Source organism: Cydia strobilella, chromosome 21, assembly GCF_947568885.1.
Source record: "Cydia strobilella chromosome 21, ilCydStro3.1, whole genome shotgun sequence".
Classification (NCBI taxonomy): domain Eukaryota; kingdom Metazoa; phylum Arthropoda; class Insecta; order Lepidoptera; family Tortricidae; genus Cydia; species Cydia strobilella.
The window spans coordinates 8334686-8356740 of record NC_086061.1 but is presented as its reverse complement, the minus strand read 5'-3'; the positions used below and the strand labels follow the sequence as shown (position 1 = coordinate 8356740).

General features: G+C 38.2%; 1 protein-coding gene and 1 long non-coding RNA gene across 2 annotated transcripts; one reads left to right on the top strand and one right to left on the bottom strand.

Annotated features, from left to right (window-relative positions):
- Positions 1 to 289: 289 nt before the first annotated feature.
- LOC134750880 (uncharacterized) lies at positions 290 to 10838 on the bottom strand. The gene is made up of 4 exons (XR_010128584.1): positions 10149 to 10838; positions 9620 to 9767; positions 5747 to 6062; positions 290 to 2846 (listed from the first exon to the last, which is right to left on the bottom strand). It is a non-coding gene; the product is annotated as an uncharacterized LOC134750880 (long non-coding RNA).
- Positions 10839 to 11369: 531 nt separating this feature from the next.
- On the top strand, positions 11370 to 19162 carry LOC134750878 (NADH dehydrogenase [ubiquinone] 1 alpha subcomplex subunit 10, mitochondrial). The gene is made up of 4 exons (XM_063686116.1): positions 11370 to 12074; positions 12894 to 13067; positions 15352 to 15567; positions 19018 to 19162. The coding sequence occupies exons 1-4, from the start codon at positions 11370 to 11372 to the stop codon at positions 19120 to 19122; spliced, it is 1200 nt and encodes a 399-aa protein (XP_063542186.1). The 3' UTR covers positions 19123 to 19162.
- The last annotated feature ends 2893 nt before the right edge of the window (positions 19163 to 22055 follow it).

Sequence of the window (22055 nt, the reverse complement as noted above, 5' to 3'; positions counted from 1 at the left end):
GTCTAAAGTTAATACAAATTAAAAATCTTTACTTACACATCACGTAACAGAATAAGTTTCAAAGATTTGAAACTGCAGCAGCGCAGAATGAGAATCTTAAGGGGGAAATTCAAAAAGCTAGTGGGGGTAACCTCGGTCAACATCGGGTTTCTAGGAGCGACGAAGGACCCCACTACACGGATCAGAAGTCAAACTGCGGTCCGCAATTTTTGCAAACGGAACTTCACTGAGAGTTCGGTCTATTAATTTATTATGTTCATGTCAATTTTATATAAATAAAACTGTAAAGTATAGCAAACATCGTTTATTTTATTTTTTTAATAGGCGTATTGACAGAATGTCATAATGAACCAAAAAGCAAGTATTGCTTCAATTTTTTTTTTAATGGCTGAATGCCATGATGCTGTGTCACAAATATATGTGAAATGGAAATTAAAAAAAAAAATAGCCACAACCGAATACAGAACCTCCTCCTTCTATGAAATTGAAGTCGGTTAAAAAGAGCTACTTTCCGGCCTAGGTCTGCAACTATGTACGAAATTTAATTAAATTCCTCTCGTCTGGCCGCACCCGAGACGTGATACTTTCCAGCCTAATATGAAGAACATAATATCAATATTTCATTGCATGTTTGAGAAATAGTACATTATTGCAGAGGCCGGGACAGGGCAATTTGTGGACCTTATCACTAAGACTCCACTGTCCATCTGTCTGTCTGTCACCAGGCTGTATCTCGTGAACCGTGATCGCTAGACAGTTGTAATTTTCACAGATGATGTATTTCTGTTGCCGCTATAATAACAAAAAAAAATAATGGGGCCGTTTGCCGTTTATTGCGTAATGGTACGGAACCCTTCGTGTGCGAGTCCGACTCGCACTTGGCCGTTTTTTTGCTTCATCATCTAAACGGCAAATGGCGGCCACTTTTTCCGTTTAGCTAAAGAAGGCAAAGGTAAGTAATATAAAACTATACGCATCACAAATAATCTTCATCTTCTCAAATGTTTTTTTCGCCCAAGTCAATAATCTGTTATAGATGGAATCATATCAATTGAGCTAATGCACTTACCTGTTTACTCAAAGAGTCTCAAGAATACAATGCCATTAAGTGGTAAACCACAAATTAGGATAACTACCTCGTAGTAAAAGCAGATTATAACCGCCTTGATATGTTAGTATAGATTAACGACTCTATTTTTTAAATAGGCTACAAAATACACTAACTAAATAATGGCTAACATAACTTTATTTGCATTTTACAACCGTCGACACCCAAAACGAATGCACTCTGTAGAAAACCATATGTTACAACATGTTTTTATTTTAGACCATTTTAACCCCATTCAACAAGGAATAAGGTTAAAATAGTAGATTGTGTTACAAGGGAGCAAAATGACATATTTACGGCGAGGGCGTACATTGAATCTTAAACGAAGCGAAGGTTTCTATAATAGAATCCCGAGAGTAACGAAGATTCTAAAGTAGAATCCTGAGCGTAGTGAGGGATTCAAGTGTGTTACGCCCAAGATGGAAATAATTTTGCTACCATGTGACACATACTGCTTTTCACATCACCTATGAGGTAATTATGATGTTTAAAAATATTATTTAAGCTAAAAAAATAATGTGCAATTGTTTTTAAATAGTGTCCTAGAACAGAAAAGTGTTACTTTGATCCCTCCTAGCAGGGAAGAAAAGTGCCACTTTGATCCCTCCTAGCAGGGAAGAAAAAACCCTTTTTCGAATTGGTGATGTGAAAATTGAATATACATGCAATGCACTTCTAACTTATTTTGTAAGTAACTAGTTGGCGTGGCGGCTACGAGAACAAAAGCGGATAATAGTATTGTAATAATACGATGCCATTGTTAGTACAGGTGAGTGCATTAGCTCAGTTGATATGATTGGATCTATAAACAAAAGCCATTGTCTCTATTGTAACGGGCTCCAAGCTTCCAACTTTGGCACGTGGCAAAGCAACATTGCCGTTTAATAAGCAACTGAATCGCGATAGTACTAAAGTTGAAATCTTACGAGCGCTGTGTATTCTCGCCTATATCGGGGTGGTCGACCGAACCATCCACATTACGCAACCGTGTTATCTTGAATGAGCTGTCAAAAAGATTTGAACTATAGTACTATCGCGATTCAGTTGCTTTTTAAACGGCATTGTTGCTTTGCCACGTGCCCAAGTTGGAAGCTTAGAGCCCGTCACAATAAAGACAATGGTTTTTGTTTAACAGATTACTTAGGTTTATAATGTATTCTTAGGCTAAAAAATGATTTGAGAAGATGAAGACTATAATTAGATTATAAATTGGGAAATAAAAAGGGCAAGAATTTTGTTATAGGTACTGATTTATACAGAAATTAATTGGTAGACAAACCAATCAAAATAATCTTAGAAAGAAAAGTCGTGAAAGTGAGAGTGAGAGTCGGACTCGCGCACGAAGGGTTCCGTACCATTATCTATTGTTTTTAGTATTTATTGTTATGGCGGCAACGGTTGTATTCACATTTGTCAAGGCTTCACGTGACGGCCGCCACACATCAGGCGGGGGCGCGGACGGGGATGGGAGTAATCTATATTATGATATTCCCATCTGTGCCCTTGGGGACTTGGGAATATACAGAGATAAAAAGGTAAAATAAAAATGTTAGCCTAGCTAGGTCCATCGTATTGTCATGTCAATTGGAGATCTAACACCGGTTGTCGTTTTTGAAGAAGGTGGAGACACGGCGGGCGCCGGTAGAGTTGTAGAGGGCGCTGGTGTCCGCTCTGCAGGGGCGAGGGACGGGGCGGGGGCGCGGGGGGCCGCGCTGGTCCCACTGCTGCTGGTTGTTGCCTGTAAATGATAGGATCGGTATCAGATGCAGTAGACGTGATTGCGGACAGTGTTGGTGGATTTGGTCAAAAACTTTTAATTTATTTAAATAATAGCCGTGTATAGTTTTTACAAGAATTCATTTTAATTTAAAAACCGGTCAAGTGCGCGTCGGACTCGCTCACGTAGGGTTCCGTACCATTATGCCAAAAACGGCAATAAATCACGTTTGTTGTATGGGAGCCCCACTTAAATATTTATTTTATTCTGTCGTTAGTATTTGTTGTTATAGCGGCAACAGAAATACATCATCTGTGAAAATTTCAACTGTCTAGCGATAACGGTTCATGAGATACAGCCTGGTGACAGACAGACAGACGGGCAGACAGACGGACAGCGGAGTCTTAGTAATAGGGTCCCGTTTTTAGGGTTCCGTAGCCAAATGGCAAAAAACGGAACCCTTATAGATTTGTCATGTCTGTCTGTCTGTCCGTCCGTATGTCACAGAATATTTTTAATTAATTCTCTGAAACTATAAGAACTATACTGTTGAAACTTGGTAAGTAGATGTATTCTGTGAACCGCATTAAGATTTTCACACAAAAATATAAAAAAAACAATAAATTATGGGGGCTCCCCATACTTGGAACTGAAACTCAAAATTTTTTTTTCATCCAACCCATACGTGTTTGATCTATGGATAGGTCTTCAAAAATGATATTGAGGTTTCTAATATCATTTTTTTTCTAAACTGAATAGTTTGCGCGAGAGACACTTCCAAAGTGGTAAAATGTGTGCCCCCCCCCCCCCCTGTAACTTCTAAAATAAGAGAATGATAAAACTGAAAAAAATATATGATATACATGCAAACTTCCACCGAAAATTGGTTTGAACGAGATCTGGTAAGTAGTTTTTTTTAATACGTCATAAATCGTAAACCGCAATTTACCTTTCACTCACGTTTCGCATAAAAAATACATTGTTAAATGATGTAATGTACGGAACCCTCGGTGCGCTGGTCCGACTCGCACTTGGCCGGTTTTTACTCCTTTTCTTTTAATACACTTGATGATTTTGGTTGTCGTTTAAGTGTTTATATAAAAAACGTATTATTGATGTTTTAACACTCCCTACAAACTAAGTACTTCTTTTAGTTTCTTACACTGTATTCCAAGTACCTACCCAACATATTATGCATAATCAACCATTCTATGTTGTTGTTGACACCGGTAGTCCTTAAGACTGACGGTGATTAGTTTGACTCTGAATGAACATTATTCATGTTAATTAGTGGTAAGCGGTGTGGGCCACACATATTGTAGACATTGTAGTAATTAGTATAATATGTATTACTTGTAGTGGCTGTTTGTGTACCTAAATAAATTGAAAAAAAACGGTGCCGAGGTGTGGGCCCGTGCGGCCGATTCTCGAGTGCGAGTTTCTCGCACGTTTTGGGTCGAGAAATCGTATGACATTATCGTATGCAATAATAGCTAGGCGAGTATCGTATAAAAATGTTTACATTCATGCGAGAAATATAAACTCGCCTACGATAATGTCATTCGATGATACTCGCACGGAGATTATCGCCAGGCGAAATAGTTTACACGAGGAGCCGCATTCTAGAGAGATATTTGCTTACGATTTCTCGACTCGTCTAAACTCGTTCTCGTATGACATTTTTTCACGTACGTGCGAGTATCGCACGAACTCGCACGAATCGGTCCGAGCCGATTTTCATACGAGTTTTGCCAGTCAACTTAAGTGATTAGTTGCTAATCATTTACCACTAGGTATACGTATAATGTAAATATTAGTAATAACAGCCTCTTGCAATGCACTCATGATGACGACTGAAAAGCATATAAACTCGAAATACGATTCTCGCATTTAAGTTTTGTTTACACGGAGACATCCAATCATCAAAGGCGAGGAGATTATCGCCCCTACTTGTACGATATCGTACGTAAAGTTTACATCATGCCATATTTTTTTTCGTGCTACGATAATCGCATGGTCGAGGCGAGAAACTCGCACCATGTAAATGGGCCTTAAACACAAGCTTTCAAAGTCAGAGCGTCCTCCGTACATTATGGGCCCGTCCGTGTATAACAGACTACCCGCAGCGGTCAGAGATGCAGCATCCACAGCTATTTTTTTAAATGTAGACTGCGAAAGTGGCTCCTAAATTTAGCTTTGTACAGCGTCGAGAAGTTTTTTGAACTACCGTACACATAAGTTATCAATGTACTTAATACACGCTGTGTTAACTTATAATGTTACGATCGCATTGTAATGAATAATGAATATGTATAATTAATAATCTGTATGAATAATTTCGTTTGATATATTGGCTTACATTTGTACCTATTGTGACTTGTAACTTCGGCGTACATCGGTAAATAAAGATTTGTTTTTGTGTTTGTAATCCTTTATCATCGTATTTTCACGGAAACGTTGGTATTCGTCATGCTACTTCAGTCAAGACTGACTGAAATAGCATGACACGTTCGTACGTTTCCGTGAAAATACGATAAATAAATTAATAAACATTACAGGGACATTCTTACACAGATTGACTAATCCCACATACAAAACATCCATGACTCAGGTACAAATAGCTGTGCCCATCACTCGGGACATTATCGGGATTCGAACTCAGGACCATCGACTTCATAGACAGGATCACCACCCACTAGGCCAACCAAGCCCCCATGGGCCGGCTCAACCGGCTGCCGGGGGCGCAGTCGAATGCTGATAGTGATCCTGCGGCGCTCCTCTACAAGGCGGAGTCGATATTCGTTGGTGGTTTTAGACGGTAGTCCGTTAAAAAAAAAAAGGCCAACCAAGCCGGTCGTCAAAATGGTAAAGGATTATGCACTACACCTGTAATCTACCCCGTGAACTTGAGTAATACCTACCTCTGGTAACAAGGCGAGTAAGAGTATTGTGTCTATCAGTTTTTGAGAGACGTCATCATGCTCGCTTGTATAACTATTCGCATCTTCCCCTGCAACTGGCGACTGGCACCAGGCACGAAGACGTCAGACGGCGACTCAGCAGAGACTCATTCTGGCTGCCTGTATCCAGTGTTGGCCGAACGTTAATTGCAATTAACCATTAACCAGTACAAATTGAACCGTAAACCGTAACGGACAGTTACAGTTTACGGTTCAGTTTGTACTGGTTAATGGTTAATTGCATTAACGTTTCGGCCAACACTGCCTGTATCAGCTCCTGAAATTTGAGGTAAATTTCCATTAGAATCGTCGTTTAAAGTGATTTTATCAGTGCAACATGAACTTGTATTTACTTTCATAACTACATTGCAAATATTGCAATTGACTAATATCACTACACTACTGGTGAGCGTCAGGATGGCGGGTTGATATATATCTTGCATTATACCTACCGCACTAAAAGTATGCAGTTATATTGTACTTTCAGTGTACCTCTGTAAATATAATCACATTTAAATAAATAAAATCTTCTTCTTCTTGCTGTGCCATATCCTCAGCGGATGTCGGCGACCATCTTACGGAACTTGGTTCTATCCTGTGCCAGTCTAGACAAACTGGCAGTGTCATTAATATTGGACCAGCTTTTAATGTTGTCTATCCAGGTTAGCTTTCTCCTTCCTCTGCTCCTTTTGCCGTCGATTTTCCCTTCCAAGATGTTACGAATTATGTTATACTTGTCGTGTCTATAGATATGTCCAAAATATGAGGTTTTCCTTGTCTTTACGGTGGTCAAAAGTTCAAGTTTTTTGTTCATTCTATTCAGAACTTCAATGTTTGAAACTTTGTCTCTCCAGGAAATTTTTAACATTCTTCGGTATAACCACATTTCGAATGCATTGATCTTAGCCTCCATAATCTTATTAATGGTCCACCCTTCGACACCATAGAGAAATATCGACAGCACGTAGCATTTGACCATGCGCCATCGTAACTTTAAGTTAATATCCTTATTTGTGTAAAGTTTCTTCATTTTCATTAACGTACTTCTGGCAATTTCTATTCTGATGCGTATTTCTTTTTCTGGATCCCATTTCTCATTAAGTGAGCTACCCAAATATTTATAACATTTAACTCTTTCTATTATATTACCGTTTATAGTCAATGAGGTCGGTTCAGTTACATTCTTACCCACAATCATGCATTTGGTCTTCGCTATATTCATTCTGAGGCCGTATTCTTCTACTACAGAGTTGAGACGATCTAGTAGCTGCTGAAGTTCGTCCATTGAGTGGGCAAGAATAACGGTATCATCGGCATATCTGAGTTTTCACGTTTTCGAAAGCTTCTTGAAATATAGATTCTGAATAAAGGTTGAACAACAGCGGTGACAGAATACAACCTTGTCTTACACCTTTTAGGATATTGAGGTCGCTCGTTTTCGACGTTCGACGTTGCTCGCTTGATGTTCCTACTTTTATGTTGGCTGTTTGATTCCAGTACAGGTTCCTGATGATTCTTTGATCCTTGCCGTCTACATCCGTTTTATTGAGTATTTGCATTAGTTTGTCATGTTTCACGTTGTCGAATGCCTTTTCAAAGTCAATAAAGCATGCGTAGACATCTTTGCTGAATTCCAAGCTGTTCTGAATCAAGACCTGCACTGCTACTAAAGCCTCTCGCGTTCCCAACCCGCTTCTGAATCCAAACTGAGTTTCTGATATATTTTTATCTATTTTATTGTATATTCTCATGTGTAAGATTTTCAGAAATACTTTTAGTGCATGACTCATATGGCTTATTAATCTATGATCTCCGCATGTTTTTGCGTTCACTTTCTTGGGTAATGGGAGGAATGTGGATTTGAGCCAATCTTCTGGAAGCTGTCCTGTGTCGTAAATGTCATTGTAAAGTCTAACTAAAATTTGCATGCTTGTCTCATCCAATAACTTTAACATTTCCGAGTATATACCATCGGGTCCAACAGCTTTTCCGTCCTTCATGGTATTGATTGCCTTTTCTATTTCAGCTTTTAGGATTGGAGGACCTTCCAAAAATTCTTGTCTATTTGTGTTTACCGTAACAAGCTCTCCTCTTTAATAAATAAAATAAAAAAATAAATAAACCTTTAATAGAAATCAGTATATCTATCCCTAAAACGACCTAAGCTCAAAACAAGGCTCAAAACCTGACGTCAGGTTGGCGGGTGGACTTATGAAATCTCGTATTATTTCAAGCAAAATGTATGTAGTTATATTGTACCTTCGCTTCAGTGTACCTTCAATAAAAACCATTGTAGGTATACCTCTACCTAAAACGAGACATTTAAAAAGTAAGGGTTATTGGACACAACTTACTTTTGGAAGAGGTAAAGCTATTTTTTTTCATGTAGTTTAGTATCTTGCCTATTATTACCAATCAAAACTTTACATCTAAACATTCTAAACCCATCCATCCAGAAAAATATAAACTTTTCTATAAGACGTTTTTCGTCTCAGAGTGTACTAGTAGTCCATCATTTGGATTTGTTGATTTTTGAGTTTTGACCGAACTTGGTTTGTCATGGGCGGCACTATCATTTAGAGCCTCAAACAAACAACCAAAACCAAGTATTTGGTCAACAATCAACAACAAAGTCCGAATGATGGACTAGGTAGGTACTCGTACACTGCTACGAAAATCGTCTTATAGAAAAGATTTTTTTTTCTGGATGACATGGGTCAAAGCTTTGATTGGAATGATTGGAAATAATAGGCAAGATACTAAATTACAATTATAGTACACAATTGTATTTCTTTCATAGGGTTCTATCATCCATACTAATATTATAAATGCGAAAGTCTGTCTGTTTGTCTGTTACCTCCATACGCTTAAACTGCTGAACCGATTTAGTTGAAATTTGGCATAGAGATTTTTTGAGTCCCAGGGAAGGTCATAGGGTAGTTTTTATTCCAGAAATCACCCTCAAGGGGGGTGGAAATTTGTGGGGGAATCAATAAGCACTGAACCGATTTACATCAAATTTGGTATGGAGATACTTTGATTCCCGGGGAAGGACATAGGATAGTTCTCACCTCAGAAATCATCCCTTATGGGGGTGAAAAGGGGGGTGGAAATTTGTATGGAAAACTATTAAAACGGATGTATGTAAGTACATATTATGTCGATGAAATTCGCATGGAGATAATATTTTTAGTTGCGAGGAAGGTTGTAGAACAGGTTTTATTTCCAAAATCATCCCGTAAGAGTGTAAGGGGGTTCTCATCTCTTCTCTTCCCGTCTCTTCTCTTTTCTTCTAACACTTAACGTGCCGCTGGTAGTGTATGATAGATGCAACTCAAGACCTGGAACACCTGGAGTGCTGCTGGGTGCAATGGATCAGGGGTAACACTCAGTATGACTACAAGCTCTTTTGATCCTTTTAAATCTTGCAGTTGTACACATACTCTAGAAGAAGGAGAGAGGCATCCATAGTCTACAGCAACTGCTTAACATCAGGCGGGCCATATGTTGATATACCAGTCTGCCCCACATTGACCTTAAGTCATTAACAATGTTGTTACATGACCATTATAAATTATCATTAAATAAAATTATTAAGTACTTATTATTTTTATTTACATCTATGCAGTATAATTAGAGCATACATATTTTGTAAGTGTTATGTTTCTTTGTATAAAGGGGATGCACCAACATATGTATCCTTTTGTAGTTTTGCTGAACCTACAAACACAAATTTTTTGCTCTTAAGATCTAGTTTTTGATGGTGTTTGACCCATTGACCAGTGACCCAGTCCATACATTACAGGGACATTCTTACACAAACAATGGACTCACCCTAATATATTTTCCAGAGACCTGCACCTTGCTGTCTCAGCCAATTTCGATAAACCAAGATATTCTATTGAACAAATGGCCCATGTCACTGCTGGTTTCAATCTGTGCCCTTCATAATCTACATACTGCTGTCTGTGCCTCATGTAGTCTGCAAAAAAAAGTAATGTGGGGTGTCAAAGTTACCAAGCTTTGGTTTTACAACAAGATCGAAAGCTTTTTAAAAGTCAAATTAAGCAGTATCAGTGGTGCTACATGACTAAGAAGATTGCTAGCCGTACTTCCTTTTGGTACTGGTAATCACTCAAGAAATTTTCCAAATTTCTGGGAATACTTCTAGCTTGAGACAGACCGTATTTAACAATATGTGCAATAGCGGCTCCGCCAGCACCATTCTACAGTCCTTGAATACGCGCGTCCATCCGGACCAGAAGATTTTTTTTGGCTTAAGTTGTTGAAGGGCTCGCCGCACGTCTCTAGCCTGTCAACCTGAACCCGCGCCGCGCTGTTTTCGGTGCTCGCTGCCACTTACCTCCAACTTTGGCTTCTCCACGCTGACCACGGAGTGAAAAAACCTAGCAAATTCATTACTTGTTCACCGGACAAAGGTTCTCCATTAATTAATATTTTTTCCGTACCTACCTCTACTGCTTTTAGAATTCATTTAATTCCAAAACGATTAAGGATCTCTTGCCATGATTTCTTGCATACTTGTATATAATGAAGACATTAAGTACGGAAAAATATTAGGACTTTTGTTGCAAAAAATTAAAAAATTATAACAAATTGTAAACCAAACAAGTGTCAATACTGTCAATGTCACTGAAAGATGTCACTAGAAAAAACCGATTATTTTTAAGCTGTCACGAGCTCGAGTCAGAACGTCCCTACTAATTTTGACAGCTCTCTTAAAAAAAAGAATGTCTCTGGTTTTTGGCTTCCTATTATTGGGTCGTACATTATTGGGTCGGGCTTTCTCGACGTGTGCCAATAATGCGCAGCCCAATATTTGAAAGCCAAGGACTCAAATTAGTGGACGCGTATTATTGGGTCGTACATTATTGCCCTGTGAAAAGAGTGGCTTCGTATTATCGCCCCGGACCAAGCCTGCGCGGACCGAGAATGCTCAACCCAATAATACACGACCCAATAATAGACGTACATCATGGACGCCAATTATTGGGCTGTACATTCTTGGGTTGAGCATTATTTGGCTGTGTATTAGCGGTTCCCCGATCTCACATGGTTCTCAAGTGACAGAATCTGTCAAAAAGGCTAGTGCTGTGAAAAGCCGTACTTTGGCCGTACTCTTCCAAAGTACAGCGTTAATGCTAAAGACTGGAATAGCTTGAATTGTTTTCTTTTTTATCACAAGTCTTCAAATTCATGTAAATTGAGATAATTAATTCTATTTTATCTTCAAAATCCACTAACGTTTCTTCTGTCCTTTCTTTTAAATGATTAATTAGGGTTTGAATAATTAATTTCAAGCTAAAAGCAGGCACTATTTTCATGCTGTTTTCTAACTTTTCTGAGATTAATTTCGATAAAATAAGAAAATTATGGTGCCTAATGTCACTTCCATCCGAATAAACCTTGACTGTGTTATGTCACAGTTTTAACCAGACGAATAGATTTTTATTATGATTATTTGAGGTAAGAATCACTTTTATTATTTTAATTTGATATGTAAGTTATTTTTTCTACAATAGTCTGAATTACAGGTATCACAGGACGATACCTCAAAACCAGTATGGCTGGTCTAATAAAAACCTCGGTAATCAAGTTCATCAGCCCAAGTCATGGAGGTAAAATAGCCGCTTGCACCTTCGTACAGCACCGCAACATTTCTGGCAAGACGCTCCGCGAGTCTCTGCCCGCGAGGCCTCCGAAGAAGGCCCCCTTCGACTATGAGAACAAGGATTACACCTTGATCCGCAGTCTCTTCGACAGGACTACGCACCGCTTTGATGAGAACTCTAAAGTGATAGTGGTGGAGGGCCCCGTGGCGGTCGGAAAGACTAAATTCGCCGCGAGCCTCGCTGAGGACCTGGGAATGAAGCATTTCCCTGAGGCTAACATGGACCATCACTACATTAGGCCAAATGGGTGTGATCTGAGGCAATTCGACCCTTTGGTTCCTGAAGACACTAGGACCTTCGATCATAAGAATTTCAATGAGTGCCCGAACCACCGTTTGGCTGGAAACTTCCAGATTATGTCTTACATTGCTCGCTACAGCCAGTACATTGATGCTTTGGTTCATCTTTTCAACACTGGCCAAGGAGTGGTGTTGGAGAGGTCTCCTTACTCTGACTTTGTGTTTCTGGAGGCCATGTATGCCTCTAAGTACATCAGCAAGGGTGTCCGCTCGGTGTACTACGAACTGAAGAATAACACTATTGAAGAGCTGATGAGGCCCCATCTGGTAGTCTACTTGGATCTGGGAGTAAGCCAGGTTAGTATATTATGGTTTTTTAAGAAACAAACTACATGGGCCAGTTTAGTTGTAAGTTTGTAATACACATACATATAATAACACACATATTTAAATACTTTTCCCTAAGGCCTAAAGTCAAATTCTATTATATTTTAAATAAGTTGTGGTTGAATTTAATATTGTATCACTTAATTTTTTTACACATTTTTAAATAATAATCCAAATCAATCTTAACTTTTGGCCCAGCAATGTTAATTAAGTTGTTGTTAATATTTAACATCTGTAGATGTTGCTTGATGACTGAATGTGATCTATGTAAACCTTGGATCAATAAAATAGTGTTTTTTCAATTCTTAGCCATATTCCAAATACACAGGACACAAACACAGGTCAAACTGAACAACTATTACTATAGGACTATAATTTCATAAAGAATTGGCAATTTCATTAATTTTGTATAACACGTTGAAGTCTATGTCCAGACCTGGATATGTCCTTAAACTACGTCCAAAATAGAGGTACAGAAAACCGCAGCCGAATATCACTAGACCCTACCCTACTCAGAGCTCAACGAGGGAGAGGAGTGTTAGGGTCGGCAACGCACATCTAACTCCTCTGGAGTTGCAGGAGTACATAGGCTACGGAAACTGCTTAACATCAGGCTTGTAGGTATGCTTGTTTGCCACCGACGTAGTATAAAAAAGTTTTTACGGCAGTTGGCCACAAGAGAGACCACGATTTTGATTTTAGTATACAACTGTTTTGTACTATCGCAACTGCAAGTGCGTATACATGTAGCCTCAAAATCGAAAATCCAGCTTGTATTTGTATTTACAGGTCCAGGCGGCGATCCAGAAGCGAGGTCACGACTACGAAAAGAGCGGCAAGGCGCTCACGCCCGGCTTCCTCACTGAAATGGAGCGCCAGTACAAAAACAAGTACTTACGCGACATTTCCACCCACGCTGAGCTCCTGGTGTACGACTGGAGCGGCGGCGGCGAGGTTGAAGTGGTTAGTATGTTTAACTTATGACCAGAGCCCGGAATTTTCGCGGCAAAACAAAAGACTGTCGCAATCTTGCTAGTTAGAAACATTTTTTTATCGATATCCATAATTGGTTAATGAAAGAAAAAATGGTCCACCAATAAATAAATAAAATAATAATAAGTAAATTTACGTAAGGTTTTCATAAAATTATATAGAAACAGGCGCAATTTCTTCTTCGAAATCTACGTCAGTACACACAGCAGCAAATGACATTATACTATTTGGTTTGTGACAGTGATGAGTAGATAATCATTATCATTAATTTCTCAAAGTACTCTAGCAAAATTGCGACAGTCTTTTGTTTTGCCGCAAAAATTCCGGGCTCTGCTTATGACTACCCATTGGTAAATCTTATGCCATTGCAGTAAGGATTGTATTTGATCTCTGAACTGCTAGTGCTGCTAGACTGGAGCGGCGGCGGCGAGATCGTTTTTTTTTTTTTTTTTAATAAATATTATAGGGATATTTTTACACAAATTGACTAAGTCCCACGGTAAGCTCAATAAGGCTTGTGTTGTGGGTACTCAGACAACGATATATATAATATACAAATACTTAAATACATAGAAAACACCCATGACTCAGGAACAAATATCTGTGCTCATCGAACAAATAAATGCCCTTACCGGGATGCGAACCCAGGACCATCGGCTTCATAGGCAGGGTCACTACCCACTAGGCCAGACCGTTCGTCAAATGGTATGTATACTAAACTAATGGCTATTGCTATTGTTAGATTTTATGTCATGGCATTAAGGATTATGTTTGGTCAGTGGCTTCACTAAGGTTTAGGACGTTGCAATAAGGTTCTTTATTCTTTATTCTTTCACAATTGCATACATGTAGTAGGTACAAAAGGTATTAAATATTACAAGAAGTTCTTACATGCTACCCGATTCGGGTGTTGCAACATCTACACTAATTACTTATTCTAACATTATATACATATTTACAAATTAAACTAAATTTAACCACAACTGCCCGCTACAAATTCATCTACAGAATAAAAACATTTCTCTATTAAGTACTTTTTAAGTTTCTTAGTAAATATTATTATATTATCCTCCGACTTAATATCGTTAGGGATTCTATTATATAAAGTAGCCGCAGCATAGTTTGGGCTGCTTCGAAACAATTGGGTACTAGATGCCTGTATTACTAGGTTAAGTTCTCTTCGGCGACTTTGAGTTCGTCTGAATATGTGTGAATTTTTGCGCACGAAAGTTGCCAGTTCTAGGATGTAGATGCCAGATAACGTTAAAATTTCATATTCTTTGAAATACGGCCTACAGCTGGCTGGGCACCAAATTTTCGCCAGTATACGAATGCATTTTTTTTGCATAAGAAACAGTTCATTTGCATCAGTGCTGTTTCCCCACATTATGATTCCGTAGCGCAAACAAGAATGCGCGTAGGCGAAATAGGCTGACATAGCTGTCTTTAAGCTTGTTGTTCTTCGTAAAGTATTTAATACAAAAAGAAATTTTGCCATTTTTGTTTTAACTTTTGCAATGTGATCTTTCCAGTTAAGACAAGTGTCTAAAGTTAATCCTAATAATGTACATTTATCCACTTCTTCTATTTCCTCATTAAACATTGCTAACTCTATATTTAAAGGCGTTCTCTGACGAGGGTTAAATTGAATTAATTTGGTTTTGCTAGTATTTATTATGAGGTTATGATCCAACATCCAATTATTTATTTCATTAAGCGTATCCTCTATTCGAGCGTTGTAGTCATCTTTTGCATCAAATTTAAACAAAAGGGACACATCATCTGCGAATAGAACGCTTGTGGTATTTATAGTATTGGGTAAATCATTTACATATATGAGGAATAAAATACATCCAAGGACGCTACCCTGGGGTATAGAGCCCTGCAATTGTATACAGTCCGATAGTACTTTTAGGTTTATGACTGTTGTGTTATTTTTTTAAACTGCATTAGTGTCATTTTCAATCAAAAGGGTACTTATTGTCGCTTGTCAGTAAGGCGCTATTTCCATATAGCTTTAATTAGAAATCAACCTAATCGACAACCGACAATGTGGTACCTTTTGGTCAAAAACGTCACATATATCTATTATAGGCCCATTTTAAAGGCTGTTACGATCTTACGATCGTTACGGTCAGTGCAGCATTGTAGTTCGATAAAGTTTGTCTAAAGTTGTTCAGAAATGCTTTCAGAAATTTAGAATCTAGATGCTGCAAGGTTAACTATAGTTTTCAACATTTTATATATTTTTCAGGTTGTCGAAGATATCGAGCGCCTCAACTTCGAGCAATACACGGAGCGCGAGGAGCCTAAGATGAAGGACTGGCGTCTGCCCCGCGAGGTGGAGTGGGCAGACCAGAGGATGCTCTACACCAACCAGAAGCACTACCTCATGAACCTGTTCAGCATACCGCGGCTGGACGTGCCCGAGCTGATAACCGGCCCTGATGATGCTTATGAGAGGGAAAAGGTCAGGAGAATCCTGTTTCATAATTTGAAATATTTATCGAAAAGGTGTAAGGTTGCGTCTTTTTACATGTTCATGCTACCAGCCGGCGGTCTTTCCACCGCGATACAACCGGCTCACGATTTTTTAAATTGACAATAACATCCAAACTATCATCTGACATAGTTTCAATGGGTCTATGACAAAAAAAATATTAATCATAAAAATAGTGTCTGAAATGCTCACTAGATGTCGCTTATCCCTCAGAGCGGAATTTCTACAACGCGGTGTTAAGATTTTTCCTTAATTATATAACACGCCAGGGTTGAAAACTTGAAAATTGAAGACGGCCGACCTGAGATCGTTGAGAATGAGAATTTTTGGAAGTGTCCCTATAAATACCAGTAGTAGTAGTAGTACAGTAGTAGTAGTAGTAAACTCTTTATTGTACAAATATACTTATTAAAAATTACATGGTACAAATAATAAGATGTACAAAGGCGAACTTATCCCTTTGAGGGATCTCTTCCAGTTAACCTTTGAGTAGATGAGAGGAGAAAGTGAAAAGAGGGTGACAAATGACCAGTAGGGGCACATATAGTTGGTAAAGCAAATCTTGTCAGTAGAAAAAGGCGACAAATTAAAAAAATGTAGGCGCGAAGGGATATCGTGATATCGTCATCGTCCCACAGAAAGTTTGAATTTCTACTGACAAGGTTTGCTTAACATTAAAAGTAGGATAATACGAAATACCTATCTAAACTTAATTATTTCGCCAGTATCAAGGTCTTAGAGCTTTAAATACTACTAAAATTGTACGGTTAAGCCTCATTCTCACAAGCGTTTTCTCAACGCGCGTTAAAAAAAACCGGCCAAGTGCGAGTCGGACTCGCGCACTAAGGGTTCCGTACCATTACACAAAAAACAGCATAAAATCACGTTTGTTCCCCTCACTTAAATATGTTTATTAAATTAAATGTTTTTATTTTTATATTTGAGTCGATTGAATGAAAGGTAAATTGCGGTTTACGATTTATGACGTATTAAAAAAAAACTACTTACTAGATCTCGTTTAAACCAATTTTCGGTGGAAGTTTGCATGGTAATGTACATCATATATTTTTTTAGTTGTATCATAGAGTAACTTATACTAGAGCGGTACAGTCATAGTAAATTTTGTAACCCCAGTAAATTCACTGCCATCTGTTGACACACTTTAAAACTAAAAATGAAGATTTATAAAAATACGATAGAATGTATTTAAATATAGATAAATGATTATTTTATTTGCATTAATTATTTTTATGATTTTGACCCATGTTCTTTCACTGATATGCGTTAAAACTGTTAAATAACAAACGAAACCGTCAACGCCATCTATTCGACTGTAGGCCAAAACTAGTAGCGCCCTCTGAACGAGCATCAAATTTTCTTGATTTTCGAGGCACGTTTTTTCCTTAGACTGTATCCATCTATTACGGAGTTATATCTATCTTTGGTTGTATCATTCTCTTATTTTAGAAGTTACAGGGACACACACACACACACACACATTTTACCACTTTGGAAGTGTCTCTCGCGCAAACTATTCAGTTTAGAAAAAAATGATATTAGAAACCACAATATCATTTTGAAGGCTTATCCATAGGTAAGTATGGGTTTGATGAAAAAAATTTTTTTGAGTTTCAGTTCTAAGTATGGGGAACCCCCAAAATTTATTGTTTTTTTTTTCTATTTTTGTGTGAACATCTTAATGCGGTTCACAGAATACCTCTACTTATCAAGTTTCAACAGTATAGTTCTTATAGTTTCGGAAAAAAGTGGCTGTGACATACGGACGGACAGACAGACAGACAGACAGACAGACAGATATCCGTTTTTTGCCATTTGGCTACGGAACCGTAAAAGCAGAACACGAAATGGGCCGAACTCAGCATATTGCTATCACAGGGCGGACACGCTATACATCAAAAATCACTTGCGTTTCTATGTGTAAATGGCACGTCTGTACACGCGGCATGCGTCATTGTGTGAGTAAGTTGTTTAAAAACAGTACTGAGCGGTCGGCAATCGGCCGTCAATCTAGTGTCGCGGGGCGAGGTCATTCGAATCGGGGCGGGCGGTGCGAGACCGTTCTTTATGATACTACTATTACTTATTCTATCTATGTAGCTATGAAACTAGAGCGCTGGTATTCCGTAGGGTCCATTCGCTGATGCCACGCTAATAACCAAACGAATTATCTTAAGTAAGGACGATAAGCACGAAACATTAGTATATCTACAAGCCGTTCCCTATCTCTATCGCACGTGCATAACCACCATCAGTCGGGAACAATATTTCGCCAATCTGATAATTGTCTGATCAAATCAGGTGGTGTGGACGCCAAAGCCAATTTGGCTCGCCGGTTATGACCGATATTACCGATAAAATGGAGATGCGGACGCAAGAATTCTTGACGCTAGTATTCGCGTGTGGGGGCATTTTCAGGGTTCCGTACCCAAAGGGTAAAAACCAGACCCTATTACTAAGACTCCGCTGTCTGTCTGTCTGTCCGTCTGTCACCAGGTTGTATCTCATGAACCGTGATAGCTGGACAGTTGAAATTTTCACAGATGATGTATTTTTATTGCCGCTATAACAACAATACAACAAATACTAAAAACAAAATAAAATAAATATTTAAGTGGGGCTCCCATACAACAAACGTGATTTTCTTTGCCGTTTTTTGCGTAATGGTACGGAACACTTCGTGCGCGAGTCTGACTCGCACTTCGGATTCTATAGTTGAACCACGAGCGAAGCGAGTGGTTCTAAAATAGAATCCTGAGCGTAGCAAGTGTTTCAACACACGAGAAGTAAAATACATTTGCACCCGTGTGTAACACAAAACTTTTCCTCTCACTATAGCGAGGAGAGTGCAACATCCACAGGCGTTAGATCATCTTCATCACTGGAATCTATTCACTTATTTTGTACGATATTATAACAGAAAACACTGGAAATTCTGATTTTTACGTGAGTCGGTGAGAATTGTTTTTAAGTAAAAAATTTGTTGACAATGTTGACATTTCTGTTCTGACCTGACGTATGAAATGTCAACGATGCGTTTTGAAATGGCATCGACTCAACTTGTGCGTTCAGAATTATATTTAACATCATTATAAAAAATCTAACGTTTCTTATGGAATTTTAAGGTTTATGACTTAAAATTATTAAATAAAACTAAATTTGGTATTTTTTATTAGATTCTCAAACCATTTATTTAATGATAATTAATATCGAACGAACCATTATTATGAACGTTTTACGTTTTGTTATCTGTCAAGCTACTTAAACACGCTCCATTCAAGGTCAAATTACTTTCCCCACTAGTGGATAAAATGCGTTTTTCCCCGCTTGTTTTAAAGGATAAAAGACGGCTTTCCGAGCTAGTGAGGGGAAAAAAATATTAACGTGCAGTAATTATTTCAGGTCATCTACAACCACCCGAAATTCGAGTACGAGGTGGGCTACAACAAGGACGACGGCAGCACCCTCATGAAGAACAAGATGCCCAAATACACAGAGTACATCTAAATGCAATGTTTAGTAGGGAATAAACTTATTTAAATTAGAACTGGCATTTTATTGTAAGTATTAAAATACCCCGGTTTGATGTTTAAAATGTGCGAGGGCACAGAATAATAGTCATAAGATGTAATTAAGCATATTATTATATTATGCATGTAGAAGTTTTACTTCGCTCAAAAGTTGCGTTTCTTTATTGGTTTTTTTCTCTCAGTGCACCCACCTTGACGCTTTTCTGTTTAGCCCTATGGTTGACTGGTAGAGAATGCCTATAATGGCATTAAGTCCGCCTGTTGTACACTTTTTATGTGCAATAAAGTTTAAAATAATAATAAATAATAGTACTACCGTACAGAAAGGACACTTCCTACAAAACCGAAGTTTGACAGCGGTTCAGGGTCGAATAATGTTATCCCTTTCTAATATATGGCACTATCCCTTTCGGCTATTTAGGGTTGTCAAAATTGAAGTCATTATCTTATCTGTGGTCGTGCACACAAAGGGACGTCAAGTTGTGCCAACCCTAATAATTGCTCGGAGCAATGCTGAGCCGAACGGAGCCGAGTTTGCCCGAAGCGAGGAGTATCGCACCCTTGGTGAGGGCAAGTGAAACTTACTGTACGTCGATGCCGATAATATTATGACGTAAGACTGTACCGTTATGTAATATTCAACCGTTTTACCGCCAAAGACGTCAACTGACTGATTGAGTAGATACTGACCATATACTGACAACGCACAGACTAAACCGTCGAAGGTTATGGTTATGTTATGACTACGTATATACTGTAGAGGTCTTAAGGGTGGTACGTACCTATTCCACTTGTCCAATGTGTATTTGCGTCTCACATTTTGTGCCAAAAAATGTGAGAAGCAATGCACAGAAGAAGAAATAACATTTCATCACACTCGCTTAGTAAATGTGGAATTGCACGCAGGCTTAGCGGGAACTATAGAAAAAGCGTTTTCCTAGGGAGTTATGAAGTTTCTAGTATTATAATTAACAGTTTTTTGTCTTTATACTTCATTTTTGTATCGCAAGTGAGTTGAAAAACATTGTGTGTAACTCGGGGCGTAATAATATTGCAAACTCGGGTCTATAAATCGCTCCGGCAAGCCGTCGCGATTTATCTATACCTCGTTTGTAATACTTAACTTACGTCCCATGTTGCACAATATGCTATTACGTCCGCCTAACGTGACGTAAATCAGAAAGTGGTAGGTATCTTAGGACCCACATATCTCAGGCTTGATTCGTTACGCGATGCATTTCTAAATAGAAGGTACTATACTCACAAATGCAACGTGAATGCAACTTTCTTATCAGTTTTTGAACAATCAAGCCTTTACCAGCTGGTGTGGTGAAATAGTTATTTACGATACAAGTGCGGAAAAGAGGAAATTCGAAACGAGTGGCGATAAATTAAAACACGACCGCAGGGAGTGTTTTAAATCGACACGAGTTGCGAATTACCTTTTCGCACGTGTATCGTACAACGTTTTACAGTACATATGGCCCTTTAAACTTTCGACATATGCACGAAAAGTGCTCATTCCCGCACTAGTGCGAAAAAGTAGCACCATATGTACTGTAAAAATTTTTACAAGTTCAATTTCCATTCATTTCATTTTGCGCCTTATCATTAGCTTCTTAGTAAATAAACCAGTGGTCGGAATTAGGTGAGCTAAAATACCTATTCATCACAGGAGGACATAATATAGAATAGTTACAACCGGACTTTTTTTCTTTAATACCGGGTATTTATTGATGTTACCGTTATCGAGTTAAATAGATAGTTAGGTTTAGAAGGTCCCTTTTTAAAACGCTACCAACTGTAACTAGAAATAGTTATAAATCATATATTTATTTAAAACATAGGTTTTCATAGGTCATACATTTGTATAAAGGAGGTATTAGTAATATCAGTATCACTATGTTTAGCCATTAGGCATACAAATATTGTACAGATGGTGCATGCATATTTACAAACTTAATCTATAAATAAAATTTAATAATTTACATTTATACATATACCTACTTAATTAATATTCTGAGTCAGACAGGTGTTCTCCGACAGACGGGTATTATAACTTTTAGATTAACATAAAACATCCTGTTCTGTAAGTAAAAGCATAAATGATTAACAACACGACTAGTACCAGTAATAGGTACCCCGATAAATATCGGATACCTACCTACCCGGTATTCAAGAAACAATATTTTTTTCCCCTCACTAGCTCGGAAAGCCGTCTTTTATCCTTTAAAACAAGCGGGGAAAAACGCATTTTATCCACTAGTGGGGAAAGTAATTTGACCTTGGATGGAGCGTGTTTAAGTAGCTTGACAGATAACAAAACGTAATAAAACGCTCATAATAATGGTTCGTTCGATATTAATTATCATTAAATAAATGGTTTGAGAATCTAATAAAAAGGACCAAATTTAGCTTTATTTAATAATTTTAACTCATAAACCTTAAATTTCCATAAGAAACGTTAGATTTTTTATTTATATAAATATAATTCTGAACGCACAAGTTCTTCTTCTTTTAAAATTATGGCTTCAGCCCAGTGAGACTATTTCGCCAGTATCAAGGTATTAAGAGGTTTAAAAACGACAAAAATTGTACGGTTGTACAAGACAGTGTACGGTGATTTGTTAGCTCTTGTAAATCGATAGCTAGACTTTACAAGAAGCACGTGGACTACCGGCCGTTGACTCCAAGATGGTGGTTAAACGCGCTTCAAAATTAATTCTCCATTCACTGCACACTACCACATTAGTTTACTGGATAATAAGCTATCGATATTACACTTTAAACAATATTAATGAGCAAAAAACAAAGTAATTAATCACGATGCTAACTATCAAGATGGCGCTCGAACCGGAAGTCAACGCACAAGTTGAGTCGATGCAATTTCAAAACGCATTGTTGACATTT